Source organism: Phoenix dactylifera, chromosome 10 (assembly GCF_051530095.1).
Source record: "Phoenix dactylifera cultivar Ajwa chromosome 10, Ajwa_hap1_PhDact_Kaust_v1.1, whole genome shotgun sequence".
Taxonomy (NCBI): domain Eukaryota; kingdom Viridiplantae; phylum Streptophyta; class Magnoliopsida; order Arecales; family Arecaceae; genus Phoenix; species Phoenix dactylifera.
This window is the reverse complement of record NC_143199.1, coordinates 26,383,382-26,402,516: the sequence shown is the minus strand read 5'-3', so window position 1 is coordinate 26,402,516 and position 19,135 is coordinate 26,383,382. Positions and strand designations below refer to the sequence as shown.

The 19,135-nt window shown below is 37.3% G+C and overlaps 1 protein-coding gene across 6 annotated transcripts; it reads left to right on the top strand.

Moving 5' to 3' along the window:
• The first annotated feature begins 2,680 nt into the window (after positions 1-2,680).
• Positions 2,681-18,507, top strand: LOC103710699 (uncharacterized). 6 transcript variants are annotated; one of them, XM_088705697.2, is made up of 13 exons: positions 2,681-2,966; positions 3,219-3,507; positions 3,603-3,701; positions 3,793-4,016; positions 8,334-8,506; positions 8,754-8,859; positions 9,015-9,328; positions 12,857-13,249; positions 15,760-15,844; positions 15,931-16,856; positions 17,085-17,454; positions 17,912-18,028; positions 18,184-18,507. In XM_088705697.2, the coding sequence occupies exons 2-13, from the start codon at positions 3,440-3,442 to the stop codon at positions 18,198-18,200; spliced, it is 2,892 nt and encodes a 963-aa protein (XP_088561823.2). In that variant the 5' UTR covers positions 2,681-2,966; positions 3,219-3,439; the 3' UTR covers positions 18,201-18,507. The 6 variants fall into 6 exon arrangements, with proteins under 6 accessions (XP_088561823.2, XP_088561821.2, XP_017699190.5 ...); XM_088705695.2 differs by having other exon boundaries at positions 15,931-17,454; XM_017843701.5 differs by having other exon boundaries at positions 17,912-18,264.
• The last annotated feature ends 628 nt before the right edge of the window (positions 18,508-19,135 follow it).

Sequence of the window (19,135 nt, the reverse complement as noted above, 5' to 3'; positions counted from 1 at the left end):
TTCTTGGGTACTGGGTAATTATTGATGCCTGCGGTGCACCTGGTTATATACCATATGTAAATGGCAAGGTGAATTCCCCAGTAGGATGGAAATGGATCCAGCCATGCTAAGCCTAAATATCCATACTCAGATTGGTCATTGTTCAATTGGAGCTACCACTTACTCTATACTGCCTGAATAAGTGATAGATAAATTAATTAAACATCCATTATAATATGCACATAACCATGCATGACTACACACACACACACACACACACGCACACACACTGACTATCAATACAGATTAGATAAACAAATACCTATATTCATATTCTCGATCAGATATATGGACAAATTTGGATATTACTGGAATGATGGAAAGAAATGAGAACATAATCTGAAAATAAGGGATAATCATGCATGGTTCTGAATGAAGATGGATTCGAACAAGATACAAGCAATCAGAAAAGTATGTGTCAATGAATATTGAGTCACAAAGTGTCCAATATATGTGATGCCAAGAGGTCTAGTGTGCATTATTCTTGTAGGCTTATAGTTGTTGAATTGTTGGCATAAACAAAGGGTATAGTTTTTTTCCATTTCTTCATTGGCTGCATAATGGGTGGGTATCCTTTCTCCACTATAAACCTTAAGGTAAGAAATTACCCAAGATCTCTTGGTCTACCACTGATTAATTTACTGATAGTTCAATTTTTGTCTTCGTAAGTGTCCATTGTCTTATATAAAAAAGGTTGAATCTCAAAGGTAAATCTAATAATTGATTAGACTTAATATTCATAATTGACACATAGTCATATCTAAATCTAGATCGATGAATGCAGGAAATCTATATTGGATGTGTGGGAGATTGTGGGTAAAAATATCTAGATACGCCTATATTCTTTTTCTTTTTTTTTTGATACACCGACTACTCATCCTACTCTAGTGTAGGTGTAGCCAATCGAATCAAAAGAAAGAACCTGCCACAACGGTGCTGGAAGGCCCCTCGATGAGTCCAAGAGATCTTTTCGGAATGCTGCACCGCATAAGTAGCCACCTAATCGGCAGCTCGGTTTGCCTCCCGGTAGGCATGCACAACCTGAAAGGTGCTATATCCTCCCAATATCTGCTAAATGTTATGAAAGGGCTCGCATCCCCCCTCGACCTCTCCTCTCAGATCCAATATATCACAGTGGTCGAGTCTCTCCCAGGTTGATGCGCTCCGCCCCTAGCTGCCGGCTTGCAAAAGCGAGACCCTCTCAAGCGGCCCAAAGCTACGCCTATATTCTTTGCTAGAGCATATGTGCCGGTTTCCATTCACTTGCTCTAGTATGCATATCTTGATGCTTTGGCTATTTTGTATGTACATCTTTGTGCAACAATCTCATAATCCAAGGGATGCAACCTCTTTGAACACTACTACTATTTAGCTAGCTAATATCTAGCTACATGGGCTATCATCAAGCTATCCTTCTCAAGTCACCTTTTTTTTATTGCTTCTCATGAATATGCTATGAACCATCATGGGAGTTTGGACATATATCAACTACTTTGTGTAAGCCTCTTAGGAATAAGATAAAGGATACCCAAATCGAACATCTTGCATGTAAAAAAACTTATAGTTTGCAAATAAAAATACTTGCCATATGGATATTTCTACCCCTTCCTTCCTTTTATTCTATATACACAACTATTTGTAATTACTAAAATGGTCCTGGAATAGCTATGTTATAGCAAAACCACCATTTAGATATAGAGTTGGTTTTAGAATTTTTTGTATGAATACCTTTTTATAAATTTAAATTTACGTAAATACCCTTTTAAAATTTATATTTATTTTTATATCATCATAAAATACTATTTTTGCACAAATGCCCCTAATATAACGGTTTTTCTAACACTGTTAATAAAAACCATATTTATTTTAATTAAAAATAAAATAAAATTTTGAAATTACTTTTTTGTTCTCCATCACGAACGTCTTATAAATGTTTCTTTTTGCACATCTAAGCATTAAGAATATTTTAGTCATTTTAATTTAAAACGGTTAATTTTTTAACAATATTAGATGGTGTGAGTACAGATGCAAAAATGAGAATAAAAAAAAAGTAGAATAGCAAAACAAGTATTTTACATGAGTATACATGCAAATATTAATTTTGAAAGAGTATTCATATAAAATTCGATATTTAGGAGGATATTCATGCAAAAAAAACTCTTAAATTTAACATCTTTCAAAGCGAAGAAACAATTTGAGATTATGTATCATAAAAAATAGTATTTAGCATGTATGATGCACATATTTAAGCAGGGGATAACATGATCTAAGAAGTAAATGGTCTCTCCTAAAAAAATAAAAATAAAATGAAACCAACTACTCAGTGTGCTATCACCATGTAAGATAAGAAAAAAAAACAGCAAAGAGATGGACTCGCTCTTTCTCCCCCTTAATTACAATGTGAAAAGAAAAGATAATGTTCATAAAAAAATTAAAAGTAAATGGTTCCTAAGTTTCCTATTCTTATAGCAGTATAGATTAATTAGATGGAGAGAGAGAGAGAGAGAGAGAGAGAGGAAGGTGTCCATGACGCTTTTTTCCAAAGTTCATTACAACATATGCATACGTATTTGTCATAACTAGAAGCAAATTAATTTATTATTTAATAAATGAATAAACGTTTAATGAGATGAAGCTCCCCAAAACGAGGAGGGCACAGCTGTAAATTCGCGGTAAGAAAATGGTCCTCTCTCTCCCTCTCTCTCATGTCAGACGAGACGGAGTCCAGGCGAGTCGAGACCGCGCCCCTCTCTCCTCTTTTCTCCCCGCTCTCACTCTCTCTCTCTCTCTCTCTCTCGCCTTCTCTTTCCCTCTCTTCCCTCATCTTCGATCGGAAGCGGAAATTGGACGATTCGAGCACAAGCCCTTCTCAACCCCGCTTCGTCGATCGCTGTCGCCCTTGGAAACCTTCTCGCCCTCCGACTCAGGTAGCTCCTCTCTTCTCCGCTTGTCTCCCCGAAATCTTTAGGGTTTTGAGACAAGAATCCCTTTTCGTATTTGAACCCTCATTCCAAGAATCCATGCCCTTGTTCTTGGATTCTATGGTATCAGGGGATAAATCTCTAGATTTCCGTGTTGATATCTCTTTGTGAGAGGATTATGTTTGTGTGTGTTGTTTAACAAGTTTCTGATGATTAATTGGTGATTATATTTCGGTGCTATTTGTGGATGGTTTTTAGGTATAGTTTTTGAATAGCGCGCTGTACGGAACTGTGGATTTCACTTCCTAGGCTTTGGCAAGAAGGGGTTGCTTTGTTTGGGTTCTTTTTACTTGGCATTGTTAAATCTCTGGGGTTGAAGGTAGTGGTAGGAAATTGAGCTACTTGGAACTTTGGCACGCATCTAGAAAGTGGTTTTGCCTTTCTGGTTGATAAGTTTTTTGTGCATTTTGTCATTGGGAATGAGTCTGGAGAATGAGGAGCAGTTGGTGCTAGAATCTCTGCCTGAAAGTATATCTGAATGTCGAAAGTAAGTATTTTTGACTTAGATCTTGTTAGCTTGTCTTAATGCACTGATATTGTTTGCTAAACCCTTTGTTTTTGCTTTCTTGCAACGGGACTCAGGCAGTCAAAAATATCCTACACCAAAGATTTTCTTTTGTCGCTCAGTGACTTGGATATTTGCAAGAAGTTGCCCAGTGGGTTTGATGCTTCAATTCTGAGGTATAGTTTGAATGAATCTCTGTTAAGTGCTCGATCGTCAATTGCACTCTGAAATGGTTTGGGCTCAACCCCTGTTGTTATTTGGAAGCAGTGAACTTGAAGATGCTTCTAATAGCATACTTGAGCGGCAAAGAGGTCTAGGAGGCTTACCTTTGCAGGGTTCAAACCACAATGACTATGCCTCATTACCATTAAATAGGTGGGATGGTTCAGATAGTTATTCTCGAGGAAGCTCAGGGAGGTGGGACACCCGTTCCTCTGGTTCGAGTGATAGAGACGGGGACTTTCAGTCAGACCGTGAATTGTTTATGCAAGGTTTGTTGGTTGTGGACATTACTGTTGATCGATGAAGTTTTCCTTCACAAATGTGCTATGAGAATTTTTCTGTTGTGATGCTTGCGTAGTAGTTTTCCAGAAGTATTAAATATCTACATGGATGTTGTAATGTTTTCATTTCTTTCTTTTCAAGTAGATATTCATATTTTTTTTGGTACAAGTAATCAAATAAGTTTAATTAAATAGCTAAATCTAGAACATTTATATGTTTAATGTAACCATTGGTAACTTTGTATGATTGGTTGTCACTCATATTCAAGTATTTCTAGAAAGGATTGTTGTACCACCTCGAACCGCTCGGTTTGGGGCATACTGAGCTGTATCGAGAGTGGACCGGCATGATTCCATCCCTCAGTTCGAGAAATCGGCGAGGGAGGGGGAGTGGGAGAAGGAAAGAGAGGAAAGGAGAGAGGGAGAGGGAGCGGGGGAGAGAGAGGCCGAGAGAAGGGAGAGAGGGGACTTTCGAGCCCCCATCTCCAGCACATAGCACACGAGAATAGGGTGGAGTCCCTATTTCAAAATGAAACAGGGGTTTCTGCCCCTCTTTTCTTTTGATTTTTTTTTTAAAGTGAAGTCGACACGAAACGAAACAAAGGGCTCCAACCCCATTCTCATGCTTCGGAGGAGATGGGGGCTCAAAAGCCCCCCCCTGGCTCTCATTCTCTTGGCCTCTCTCTCCTCTCTCCGTCCTTCCTCCGCCTCTCTCTCTTTCTCCCTCTCTCCTTCCTCCCTCTCTCTCCCTTCCTCCCTCTCCCTCCCTTCCGCTCGTTTTCTTTCTTTCTTTCTTTCCTTTTTTCTCTCCCTCTCTCTCGCCACCTCTGCTGTATCGGTACATGCTCAAAACAGAACAATATGGTTGCGTACCATACCGCTGGGCAACTGGTATGGGTCTCGGTACCGGCATAGCAAATCTTGATTTCCACCACATTATGGCACTTGTATGTTCATGCTATTGACCATCTTTCATTACTGAAGTTAATTAAAACTATGAGTTTCCATTGTTATTTTAGGAAATGAATGGCGGCTATTGAAAGTTCCAAAAACACATGCTTACATTCATGCGGATAATTATATGTGACGTTTAAAACAATTGAAGGAAATCTTTTAATGATGTTTGGGTAATTTTATAGTTGTCTTATCCTGGAAAAAGCAATTTTCATATTGCTGAATAGCTACTGTTATCCCACTTTTCATACTTTACTTCTTAAACAAACATATTGTCGTTGGGACTGTCATATTGCTTTTCTTTTAGTAACTTTTATTTTGTAGAGCAATGCACTTTTTAGCTTTTTGAAAATGTTGCTATATTTAAGATGTTTATGGATAATTTTGTATTTTTAGGACTTCTCTTTGTGTATCCATGTGAAAAGGAAAAAAAAAATCTTGCTTGGTGAAGCTAACAGTTGATTCCATGTTGAACTGAGTTTTAGATTCTAATGGTATTAGGAATATATTTCTCGGTTGAATAATTATCATCTAGTTACCTATTGCTTGGCAACCTTTGTTTTTCTTCCTATTTCGTACCATGTCTGCTTTTTGCTTCTTATGCCCTTTATGGTTTATCTTGTATCAAGTACCTTTAATCATACCATGAATCTTGGAAAACAATAAATTTTGTTTTGTCATTTTAATTTTTAATTCTTATAATAGTAAGTCTTGAATCTTGTGACTAATAAGTAATTGTGTTATACTATATAACAATATGATTTTAGATGATGTTTATGCAACAACTATGTGTTTTCTGTGTATCCATCAAAGCTCATTTTTCTTGCTCTAATACATCTCTTTGATCAATGCTTTGACACCCTTATAGGCTACTAAGAGTTTGCATCGGAAAAGTCGTAAAAGTTTATAAACCCTGCATTTGAGTCATTGATTCTGGTGCTTTCATCTTTGCAGTGCTAGAGAAAATTTATAAATGAGAGATTGTGGAAGATGAAATTGAAGGATGCTTTTTTGAGTTGAGTTGTTCAATGACTTCATATGTGATGGTGGATAATGATGGAACGCGTAGTGTCATTTCAATGTTTGAATGCAGCTTGGAGACTATTGCAAATATGCAACAAGTACTTTTACTAGCCATTTTAGAAACTAGAGGGTATTAGCTTCTCTTTAATGTGCAGCTAAGAACAATCACTCATGTCTTTCAATCTCTTCTTTTGGAGTTCTCCGCTGCTCGATATACTCTGGATCTTAATGCATGGGTAGTCGAATGAGTGGATTCTTTGGATTATGATGATGAGTTTGTATTGAAACACATGAGGGTGTGTGATTGCTCACAGTTGAAATAGTTACCGAACCAAGTTTCTAGAAAACAATGACTCTTTATAAAAAAATATTCACGAAAGTGATATATGTTTAGTCATCGAGTTAAATTAACTGAGAAATATGCGACATTAAGTTGTTTGGGATTGCCTGAGTGATTGGATTGGATGGATTGACCTGTTTATGTGTTTTTAGGTTATCTTGCTCTCTGTATGTGATTGTAATCACTTCCCAAGTCTTATGCATATGAGTGTTTCGTGTTTTACTCTGGTATACTGATCCAGGGAGCCCACTTATTGTTCATGATGGCATTGTTTAAAATACAAGAGACAGTTGGGAAGAAAAGGAAATAACTTGGATCCGCTAGAAGAACATTGGGGTCCACCAAGTATATAATCATTTAATCAAGAACTCGTCAATATGCTTTTCTCATTCTACATAAATGGACGATATGTATTAAGCCAAAGAAACATGAATTAATTTGGCCTGTATCTAATCAAAAACTTATTCTAAGTTATTCTAACACAGGAAGAAACCAAACCATTCTTAATATGACTCAAAACCCTAGATAAATCGCATGTTTTAATGTCATGCTAGATCAAGTACAAGTTTAAGTGTAGAAAGGGGTAATGTTTGATTATTTTTGAAGGATTTCTATCAAATTTGTTCGTCTAAGGGTCTCAAATGAGGCTTTCAGTAAGGGTTTACATCAATTTGTTAGGATCATGAAATTGAGACTAGTGTTTCTATTTGGCTGTTTGGCATATAATTTGTGTCCTAAAGGAAAATGTATTTCCTAATCTAAAGTGGTCCAACCCTTGTTCAGACTCTTTTCAAGCATCAAAAAATATAAAGGGCTTTTCCACACTTGCACAAGTCTATACTTCATCTAGGTTTTACTATGGGCCCCTTTTTTGCCGAAAGCTTCCTTTACAGGAATTTGGCAGCAATTTTGATTGTTGATGTCAGTTTGAGTGCTGCTTGTAAAACATTTGCATAACTTTGATGAACTGTTCCTTGATCTATATGCTTCACCCAATATAATAGGTTCAGGTTCTGGTTTGGTTGCTCTGCTCTGTTAGAAAAAAAAAAACAAGATGATGAAAATGATGAATAAGTAGGGAAAGGAACCTGTTCAGTTTTCAGTCTTAATCTAATCTTAGATTTGGATACATAAACTGCAATTAGGAAAGAAGGATCTGTGGCGAAGCAACTAAAATGTGGGTTATGTTGGCTTCTTAGGTGAAATAAGGTAAGGCAACATGTATAAAGACTTGATGTTCAAATTCTGGGGTGAATTTTGAATTAGTGATCACTTTTTAAAAGAGTGCATGTAAATGATTCTTTGGCTTATAATTTGTACCTTTGATATGAAAGAAATTACTCTACATCAAACTTCTTCACTTTCCCTCTTCTACTAGATTATTTTCATGTCTCGTGGCATTCCATGGGATTGTTCGTTGGTTGCAAGAGCTTAACTTGTGACTATATGGTGGGTCACCCTTCCCACCAGCTGTTCTTGTCGTCAGCCCCCCTATTGGGCTGAAGAGCTTGGTTATATACTAGCGTCAGATTTTAGTGCTTCTTGTTAGGTTGACAACTGATATAAAATGTCTGGCCAATCTTGTCATTAACCTTTAATGGCTTAGATTGTGCTTCTGGCCAATGAACACATTTTCAGAACGTGGAAGTAAATAATTGATTAGATAAAAAAAAAGTACAAGATAAAGGGACAAGAGGAAAGAATGTGAATATGATGCATTTTCATATTAAGTCCAGCACATTTATTTATGAATTGTAGAATTATGCAGTCATGCCGAAAACAGTATGAGATTGTAGTAATAGCGCTGTCAAATTATCAGAATATCCATACTGCATGTGTTTTGATGTTTATATTAATTGACATGCATCATACTGCTTTCAGGGCTTTTCATCTGGGTTGCATCATTATTGTGTGGTTGCATGCTCCTCCTTCTTTGTGATGAATTTCAGTGGGTTCTGCCACTTGAGTGATTTGTTTGACTCATACAGATGCTGATAGGCGACCCGGAAACCCATCTCGACGTTTCTGGCAACATCCAGAGCATGATGGACTTTTGGGAAGTGGTGCATTTCCAAGACACTCAGAATCAAAGGCTCGGGGAAGTAATCATTATCAGCTCAATAAGAGTTCTGAACCTTATCAGCCCCCACGACCATATAAGGTTCACCCATTTCATTTTATGAGTTTGAAATCTTTGTTTTAATTTTTATTATTGTTTATCTGTTTTGATTTCTGTTTTGATTTCTTCCTATCAGTCTTTGATCTCTTCCTGTCTGTCTTTGATCCTTACCTTATTGGCCTTTGGTCCTGTCTCAAGGTTGCTTGTAATGCTACAGAAATATAAGTAGTTTGGGTTTAACATATCTGCTAAATCTCTTATAGGCTAATGCTTTGAAATTTGTATCCAGGCTATGCCTTTTCCTCGAAAAGACAGTGATTTCTGTAATGATGAAACATTTGGTTCTGCTGAATGTTCAAGTCAGGAAAGAGCAGAGGAGGAAAGAAAGAGAAGATGTAATTCTTTCAATCTATATACATTACTGTTACCAATTTAACTTCTCATCCTTTTTTTCTTTTGATTTTTTTTTTACTTTCAGACATGAGCCAGTAAAATTAAGTACATGTTTACTTCTTTTTTTAATTTTTTTTTCATTTTATATTTTGTACAGCATCCTTTGAGTTAATGAGGAAGGAGCAACAGAAAGCACTACAAGAGAAGCAAAAGCATTATAATAACAAAGAAAAGCTTGATGCTGATATTATTGCACTATTAGAGAGTTCTGTTGACAAACAAGTCACAATGAATGGAAATGACAAGTCCGATGACTCTTTGACATCTTCCCTTTTCCGGCATGATTCTTCTAAGTCTTCTTTTGTTCCTCAAGCCCCTGCATCTAGGCCACTTGTACCTCCTGGTTTTGCAAATGCACTAGTGGAGAAAAGTCTATCTGTGCAGTCTTCAAGCACTTCCCTTGAATCAGAGGTATTAGAGTTGTACCTTTTGGAGTTACTAAGAATGTTGTTACTAATCAAAAGAGTGCTTTACTTTCTCCTGATAGCAACTAGATGGTCTTAAGCATAATATTTAATCTAGTTTAGAAAAAAGATGTATGAAGTAAGTAGTTATCCATTATTTTTGCTTAATAGTTTTTTGGTTACAGTAATTGTTGTGTATGCCTTGAATATAAGCTTCATTTGACTGGTGCATTATCAAGCTACATGCTATGCTTAGTCTCTATTTGTTAATTTGTGTGGATATATTTGGTTATCAATTTGAATTGTCTGGTCAATATGATCTGCTGAATGCTTTGGAGCTAGAAAATGCCTAAAGTGGGTTGTGGGTTAGAGTTATTTACTCGATGATGTTAACAGCTAGGATTTTGCTGAAAGAGGGCCGGTCAATGTTCAAGGGGGAAAGATCTAACGCAAGAATATAGATATTTTTACAATAGTTTTGATTTCAAATAGCATGACAAATGGAGATGGAAAATTATATACCATGAAAGTGGTAAAATTTGGTGGTTCTCCTAGATTATGGATTTTTCTTTGTTTACCATAAAAGAGTAAGAAAAGAAGATTTGCAAATGAGGTTTCCCACTGAAAAATTCAAATAGTGGATTATCTTCCTCCTCTTTCTCCTCTTCCCACTTACATTGGAATTAAAATGCGCTGATGTTGGAATTAAAATAAAAAATTCAAACTAGAGATTACAAACTGTGGGATGGATAATTGTGTTGCTTTAGCAGTAGGTATTTAGCAAATGGTGATCATCCATGCATAGCTCTGGGGGAATATTATCTATCGAATGACAAGGTTTTCTGTACAAGTACCAGTAACATATTGGTATGTCCGTTATGTTGTGGTACATCACTTGTATTGACACAAAATATGGAGACCCTATTCTTGTGCCTAGTCAAGGTACCCCCAGAGATTGGGATAACAGGATACTGAACAGAATTGGTTGGTTCCACTCGGTATAGGCTGGTTCAGTCCCTGCGCTGTATCGAACTGTACCATATCTGTACTTTCATGGTACCATATGGTACGCCCGGTGCAAGGTGGCACAGATCAGTACAGCGAACCATGAATGAATAGATTTCTTCCCGTGCGACCTTTGAGGTGGAAGATGGTGCTCTTTCTATTGACTCCGAAGAAAGTAGCCCAAATGGGTGTTGTTGGGTATGCTTGCTCTTGATTGTCAAAGGCTAGCCTAGTTACTTGGTGACATGGATAACCCTTCATAGACGGGAAGGAGCAAATCAAGCCTTTATTTTTATTTGTTGAGATTGCCCAGATCATCAAGTCAGATATTACCTAGGTATATGCTGCATAATATTGATGCATTGGCTGAATATGGAAGCAGCATGACAAAAGGGGTCCAATGGGTGGGCCGGATTGGGACAAGTTGGTCGATGAGTGCCTTGGTTGAGGCTAATTCGTTGCCTTTTTAGTCTGTTGTAATGATTAAAATAAAATTTTCAGCATGGGAATGAAACAGCAACTGGCTTCTATCTTCAGGTACACCCCATGAGGCAATTCTGCAAATAAACTCCTTTGTTTATAGAGGATACAATTGCTATCTGGTTAAGCCAAATCCCTGCATTCTTGACCCGTGAAGCAGGATTACGTGATCAAGGAGGGGAAATCTTATGTAAGACTTAGCCAAAATCCAGCATATATACTTGGACCTCCCCATGCATTCAAAACCATTTGTAAATGGTAATGCAAAAAGGTTTAAACCCAGTAGCTGACAAATGATGGGTTCAAACCACAATAGCCAACAAATAATCAATGGTATGCACATGCGACCTTTGAGGTGGAAGATGGTGCTCTTTCTATTGACTCCGAAGAAGTAGCCCAAATGGGTGTTGTTGGGTATGCTTGCTCTTGATTGTAAAAGGCTAGCCTAGCTACTTGGTGACATGGATAACCCTTCATAGACGGGAAGGAGCAAATCAAGCCGTTATTTATATTTGTTGAGATTGCCCAGATCATCGATTCGGATATTACCTAGGTATATGCTGCATAATGTTGATGCATTGGCTGAATATGGAAGCAGCATGACAAAAGGGGTCCAGTGGGTGGGTCGGATTGGGACAAGTTGGTCAATGAGTGCCTTGGTTGAGGCTAATTCGTTGCCTTTTTAGGCTGTTGTAATGATTAAAACAAAATTTTCAGCATGGGAATGAAACAGCAACTGGCTTCTATCTTCAGGTACACCCCATGAGGCAATTCTGCAAATAAACTCCTTTGTTTATAGAGGATACAATTGCTATCTGGTTAAGCCAAATCCCTGCATTCTTGACCCGTGAAGCAGGATTACGTGATCAAGGAGGGGAAATCTTATGTAAGACTTAGCCAAATCCTGCATATATACTTGGACCTCCCCATGCATTCAAAACCATTTGTAAATGGTAATGCGAAAAAGTTTAAATCCAGTAGCTGACAAATGATGGGTTCAAACCACAATAGCCAACAAATAATCAATGGTATGCACAGTTATGCATCCGGTCCATGGCTGCCCCACCACCTTCATATGCATCCAATGTTATGGATATTTGGTACTTGGGCTGGCTTGGTCGTGGCTCATCACCATCACAATGATGTGGAACACAGAGTAAATGAGATGCTACATGTGTGGCATGACCAGTATGTGTTTATTGTGGCACTAATAATATATGTACAGCACCTACAATGTGTTGTTAATGTACAAGTCTTTGTGTTCCTTCCATTGTCTTTACCATGAGATTTAAGTTCAGTATTTAAGTTTGGTTGTGTCAATAAGTAGACATAGTTGTATAATGCTAATTTGTATGTTATATTTCCTAAAATTGTACCATGTTCGTCTTAAATAGCAAAAGGTGTAGGTTTCTAGGATGATTTATGTTGCTAGATTTCTATGAGTTAGTTAAAACTTATGTGTACTAATCATATGTATACACTAGTATCAAGAATTTAAAATTTATCTAAGTAAAGCAGCATTTTTTTGTCCTTACTGCAATTTCTTTGATCTACTTCCATGTCCTTTTGTGCCTCAAATCTTGGGACAATACAACACTAGAGGGACTGTGTCAACCTCTGATTGGCACAGATATCACACATGGTACTTTCTCTTATCGAAATGGATGCTTCATTGGTAGTTTGTTTTGTTTCCTTACCTTAAATTTAATAATATGAAAATAAAGGATCAATATTGGTTTTTGCTAGGAGTGCATATTCAGCATTAGCAACTTTAAGCCAGCTGGTGAGTGAACTACATTAGTGGCTCGCTCTTTTCTATTTGAACCTTTTCAAGTAATAATTGGATCTGCCGTTCCTTATAGATGATTAGTTTGAGCTAAATGAATGATACATTGGATAAAATGGCACCTAAAGCTTATTGAAAGGAGAAGAATTCTCTAGTTGGCTTACATTGTTTTGTTTAAACCTATTCTACTGTAAATAGGTGTAGCCCTTTGTTTGTTAGTCAATAGTATTAACCATGCTGCACGTTTTCTCTTTACCTTCTCAGGCTAGAAGTGCTGTTGTGGGGGATAAGATTCCTCTAGATGGCATGTATAAAGATCAAGAGAAAAGAAATCAGTCAGCTGTGTGCATGAATGCCAATGTGCAGAAAAGTGGCTTCATGAACACTTCTGTTTTCTTTGTAAATGAAAGCTCGTCAACAAATGCGGAAGTTGTTAAACCTTCGATTGGTTTTGAAAATGCGGCCACTATGACATCTGGTCTTCAGAAAGTCAGTGAAGTTTGGGAAGATGATAGAGTGAATGATTTTTCCAACGAAAAAGAGGCAAAGTCTGAGATTGTGAATACAGTGGGTCAGGATCATTCTACCTCAATTCTGGAAAAGTTGTTTGGCAGTGCTCTGGCAAAAAATTATGAAAGTTCGCCTACTTATGTTGAGGTATGGTGATGTCTTCTGTTCAGCTCATCTTTGTGATTTTTCCTCCCTAATAGCATAGTACCTAATGTCATGGCTTTACATTCTAATACGTCTCTTTCTAGTCTTTTCCTAACTAATAATTTGGTGAACGTCATTATTGGACATTTTTCAACTATTTTATTTTTAACTATTATTGTCATGTAGATGTTTATATCATGAATATTTCAGCAGAGGATACTCTAGCAAAGCTTCTACTTTTCTGTTTCCTTTTCTATAATCTTGGTTAGCTTCAGTGTTTCTTGAAGATTCATGTTTACTGTGCTTTTATATTGGTTTAACTGTGACCGAGTTGAGTAGCTATTTGGTGGAGGATAATTTTGCTATTATGTTTAGATGGGTCATGGAGGGGGTATGTAATCATGGCTTTTGGTGTAAGAATTTAATTTGGCAAACTAGCTATCTTGCTAGTGAAGGACTAAATGAACTTGTGAATTGTCTGTAGGTGATGCTCTGTAAAATAGAAATACTACCTGTTTTTCCAACTTTTTCATATAATTCTTAGAGTTTCATTAAAAAATCTCTTTTAGGATTTTAGCAGTTAAAAAATGTATGAATAAAAGCAAAATCATCAGATCCCTCACCTGTTAATGATATATAGTTTTGCTTACCTGTCCTATCCCTCCTTATATTTTTCCTCTTGTTTTAGTTTGGGAATGTTAGGTAATCTGCTATTAAGGTGCTGGTTTAACCTGTATTTTGTTATCAAAGATGTTTTGTGCATTAGAATATTCGTAGTTTTTTCAACTTTATATTTATAATTTTCATAATATTTTTTCTCTAAGTATAATTTTTATTATTTCTTAAAACAACTTACTTTTTTCAATGAAGTGTTAGGTGGAAAGCAGCATTTTCGCTCATGATCAATGTTTTTGTCATCCTAGTTTGCCATTAACTAACGTAGTATTCCTTCCTACCCTCTCTCATTTTATTTTTCGATATCCACTCTTTCCTTTTAGTGCATGCAAAAAAGAAGATTTTGATGCATTTGGTTTTTTTCTTTGTTTCTTGTTGCCCGATAAGTGCTTCAGAAAATGGCAGTTGAGTTAAACTTTCATCAAATTGTTCAAAATATTCATAGTTTTCCCCACAAGTTGTTATTATTGAGTTGATAGTCCAACGTCCAATTTGTTCTTATCCTGCATAGAACTCAGGGCCTGTTTGGTAACTTGTATATGAACGTGCTGCGGTTGCAATTATTGCAGCCAACCTAAATCCACTTTGGTTCGGTGTAACTTGATTTACATATTTGGGCAAATGTAGCATTTTGACCAATGGCCAAAATGACCTTAGGTTGAACTGCAGTCATTGGGCAAGTGCTAGTTGTCATATCAAAGCAATAATAATTAGTTCATTATAGTATTATAATATCTCAAATATATATTTTTATAAAAATGATCATGTAGCCGACCCAACTAGTTTGGGATTAAGGCTTGGTTGTGTTGAGTTGAGTAGAACATATTATAAAAATTATCATTGTATAGTAAAAAATGACATGTATATTATTAATAATGTAGAATGCTTATTGTGTTCGGATTTGTACTTTAAATATATTAATAATATCAATTAATATATCAGTTATTGATATAGGGTACTAATATATTACTATATATTTCTATATTGATGTATTATTGTCTATATAAATGAACCGGCCAGATTCAGAGTCATTTTTCTACATTTAATCAAACAGATTTATTTATTTTCTGCAAGCAGTCCCCATAAAACAAAAGATTTATCTGGTAATAGAAATACTGGAATTACAACCTTATGTAGCTCCATTTACACGGCATTATTGTTTACAGTCTACTACCAAACAGGCACTTAATGTAGGTACATCATCCTTTATCAATTAGTTTTACTTTGTGGACAAAATTTAGTCAAAATTCTAATAGTTTACATACCTCAAGTTTTTTTAAAATTCCTCTGTTTCTAGTTTAGGGATCCAAATATGCTAAGAGTCTCATGTGTGTTCTCACATGCGTAGGGTAAAGTTAGTTCAGAGTGATTTTAGTTATCAAAGTTACATAGAAATGCAATGCACCTGCATGTAATCATCATTTTGCTTTCATGTTTCCTCATATTGGAAATTTGCTATTGTGCATGCATCTGTACTGTAATGATGTATTCAATTCAGAAAAAGTAGAGACCACATTGGAAACTACCTCGCCTAGTAGTTTCTCAGTTTCTCTATAACCTGAAAGCAAATCCATGAAACTGCCAGTGGCTGTTCGCTTGCAGTTACAGTACCTGTTTACCTGCCAGTTGCTTCTCATGACAGTATTGCTTCCAATTTATTCTTTTCTTTTTCCTGTGTTATTAAGAATGTTCTAACTTTGCATGCTAGTCTCATATTGATATTTGATTTATTATTATTTGATACATTCTGTTATTGGAAGAAAGAAAAAATGTATTTATGGTGACATATAGATGAATGATGAGGAGCATCAGTGACTAATCCTCTTGTTGCTTTACAGAATCAGGGTCTCAAAACATATGAGGAAACATGGAGCCCTGTAGTATCTGAATCTTCTAAGTTTGCTCGTTGGTTTCTTGAAGAAGGTAAAGCTATCAAAATATTGAGACCTTGTAAGATCCCTACAGCTTGTTTTTCTCTTGATTTAACACTTAGCAATTTTTTTTTGTAGAAAAAAATTCCGTGGAAGAGTTTTCATCCAGGGACTTGCTCTCTTTAATCGTCAATGAGGAGAAAGTAGGTTTGCAAACACCTGCAATTTCTAATGGCAAAGCTGCAGGGCATATCCCACAAAGCTTAGCTTTTGAAAATAATGAGCTCTTTACATCTCCTGCAACTTCCTCTATAGCTGGGATATCTGAACAGTATAATCAAGGTGCTAGGCCCGATTCAAGTGTTGTTGTGCTTACGTGTGAGGACCTTGAGCAGTCCATCTTGGCTGAGGTTAAAGATAGCAGTTCAACTTTACGGCATTCTGTACAGGGAGCTGGGACTTCGTTAGATGGTAAATCTGAAGATCAGGGAACTAATATGGATGATCATGCATCCCAACATCTTCTTTCTTTGTTGCAGAAGGGAACAAAGAATGATGCGACGGCATCTCCTATGTTAGGTATGGAATCCTATGATAGAATCTCCATCTCAGATGTGAAAACGGATCTCAATCTTGGGGGTGTTGAGAATTCTACTGCAAGCAATTCTGAAAGAGTCCCTGGTTCTGAGAAGGCTCTGATGCTAGAAGCATTATTTGGGGCAAAATCTATGTATGAGCTCCATTCTGTGGAAGCCCCAGTCTCAGTTCATAGAGGTTCAGCTGGAGGGCTTAATGACACCGAGGCTCCTCTGTCACATGGACGACCAATTTCTCATACAGATGTTTTCTTCTCTTCTAGTTCAGGTGAGTATCAATCCAGCAAGACCGTTCGTGAAGAACAAATGGTTACTTTAAACCATATTCAGGAAGCAAGAGGCTACAATATTCTGGGTCCTGGGATAGATCACAGAGACTCTCCTACTGAGGGTTCAAAGCTTGGCAGTGCCGGTGCTGAAGAGGGAGCTCTGGAGATTCACCTGCCAGAAGAGGACGGTTTGATCACAGTGAGTGACTCTTTGGACACTATAACCTCTGACCTTTTGCCCCTTATGAATGCAAATAATACCAAGGAGCTCTTACATGAAAAGACTGTGGAAGAACTCGATGATAAATTGCTTAACAATATTCCCAGAGATGTGGAACATATTCAAACACTTGGTCTCGATGGCCTGCCTCATTTACGCGGCCAGTTTGGCGTTGTTGATTCTGATAACCTTTATCATGATTTACAGGGTAGGCTATCTTTGCAGTTACCTCATCTGATGAATCAGCCAAGGCCTTTATTGCAGCAATTGGGTCAACTCGCTAATAGGAATCATGATCCACAGCATCCTTTTCCTGCTAATGTTATTCCTCATCATGCTTTCAACAATGCTAGTGATCCACGGTTTGATCCTGCTGCTCATCATCTGATGTTACAGCACATGCCACTTCCAGGAAATTTCCCACCACAATACCCATTTCAGGGAATTCCAAGAGGTTTACCGCTATCTCATCCCATCAATCACATGCCAGGTTATTTACCTGAGATGGGCAATGTACATAATTTTCCAATGCCCCACCACCAGCCAAACAATGGTGGCCTTGGAATGGGAATGCCAGGTAAAGTTCATTGCATTTATTGAGATACTGTTTGTTTTCAGCATATTTTTGATTGATCGATTGCATTCAGTCTGGTTTTGGTGGAAGCTTGATTCGGATGCTGGAATTAATCTTTATCTGCATGTTGCTGCTGTTTTTACAGTTGCAAAAGATGGGATAAATCATTTAATGATCCACCATGTGTTGTGGTGGATTCTTTTAGTCGTCACCTTCTAAGCTCTAATCCCTGTAGTTAAGCTTCAACTACAAGAACAGAAATTGCCCGGAATTTGGCTTATGTTCTTCTGAATGCCATGTTTCCATTGTTTAGATGGACAAGTAGAAGTCAGCAACATAACTCTTCCAACAGAACCACTGAATGTTTTTTATCTGTGAACTAAACCAACCTGTTCATTTCCTCTATATTTGTTCCTCATTTTGTGATTTGTTTCTTCCTGTTCTTTGGTGCCATATGCAGGAGCTGTTGCCGGGGTTGGTATGGGTGGTCACCCAGAGGCGCTTGAAAGGCTGATTGAAATGGAAATGAGAGCTAATTCAAAGCAGATCCACCCTGCAGCAGCTGGTCATATTCCAGGTATTTTTGGTCCTGACCTCGACATGAACTTCAGGTATAGATGATTATGGAAGAGCTCCAAGTCATGTTAACCTCAGAGTTTGTGGAACCCCTTGTTTCTAGGGATGCGGGGTGAATTTATTTACCCTCTAATGCTGGTGTAATCTGTAGTGTAGGATATAATTTCAAATAGCTTCTGGATGAGGTCTGGGTTTGTTCTCATTTCCCATTCCCAAAACAAATATCAAAATGAAAAATCAAGAGTTAGCGTGAAAGAAGGATAGGAGGGATATGGTGGTGACGCATCTGAGACGAAGTCCCCATGTATATATCAATCAAGAGTTTTTCAGTGTTGATAGCTTATTAGAATGCAGATCTAAAAGCTGGTCTCAGCATATATACTTGCTTAGTATGACGGGCAAAGGCCTTTTTAAATGTTTGTGAGAAGAAACAGCTGGGTTTGTACGAACATTGATGCTATGCTAAAACCCTTTTGGAAATCTGGTCTCTGTTAATTTTGCATTTCATGTTTCTGAGCTGACGAGTTCTTTAATCTGGCCATTTTTCTTTGGGACGTGTTCTAAATAGAATATCAAATTTTGATGGATCAAGTCCCTTAGAGACTGGATTAAGCTTCCAGGTACTGGTTCATTCTTGTTCTTAACTGGAATTCAAATTGATGGGAATCAGCATTTATGGTCGGATGCCTTCATGAAGGTTCGGTCCATGGCTGGGATGCCTATGCTGCTGCATTTTGATCACTGGAATTCATTTATCAAAACATCCTTGGGATCAAAATTTAACCACAAGATGTAGGATTCTTTATCAAAATTTAGGGTGTGCTCCGAAAGAGGTTTTCTTCATCGGATGAGATAGTTAATTGTTATCTTTGTACTTGGGGGTGATACATTTGCTGTCTGTGTTGTCCTTGAGATTTCAGAACGGCACCTATCAGCAATTGTATGACTTTGCTTGCACCTCACAAGACTGCAGGTGATGCAGCTAACAAAGCAATAAAAAGCAAGTCTAGTGCCTGTAGAGAAACTTTGTGCTTATTTCACAATTCACACCATACGTGACTGCAGATGATGCATCTAACAAAGCAATAAAAAGCAAGCCTAGTGCCTG

Excerpts from the sequence above, each read along its gene's own strand:
- LOC103710699 (XM_039115542.3), top strand. The coding sequence starts at position 3,440 with ATGAGTCTGGAGAATGAGGAGCAGTTGGTGCTAGAATCTCTGCCTGAA. Across the intron at positions 8,860-9,014 it reads GGAGGAAAGAAAGAGAAGAT|CATCCTTTGAGTTAATGAGG; the intron begins GTAATTCTTTCA and ends TATTTTGTACAG. Across the intron at positions 17,455-17,911 it reads CCTTGGAATGGGAATGCCAG|GAGCTGTTGCCGGGGTTGGT; the intron begins GTAAAGTTCATT and ends TGCCATATGCAG.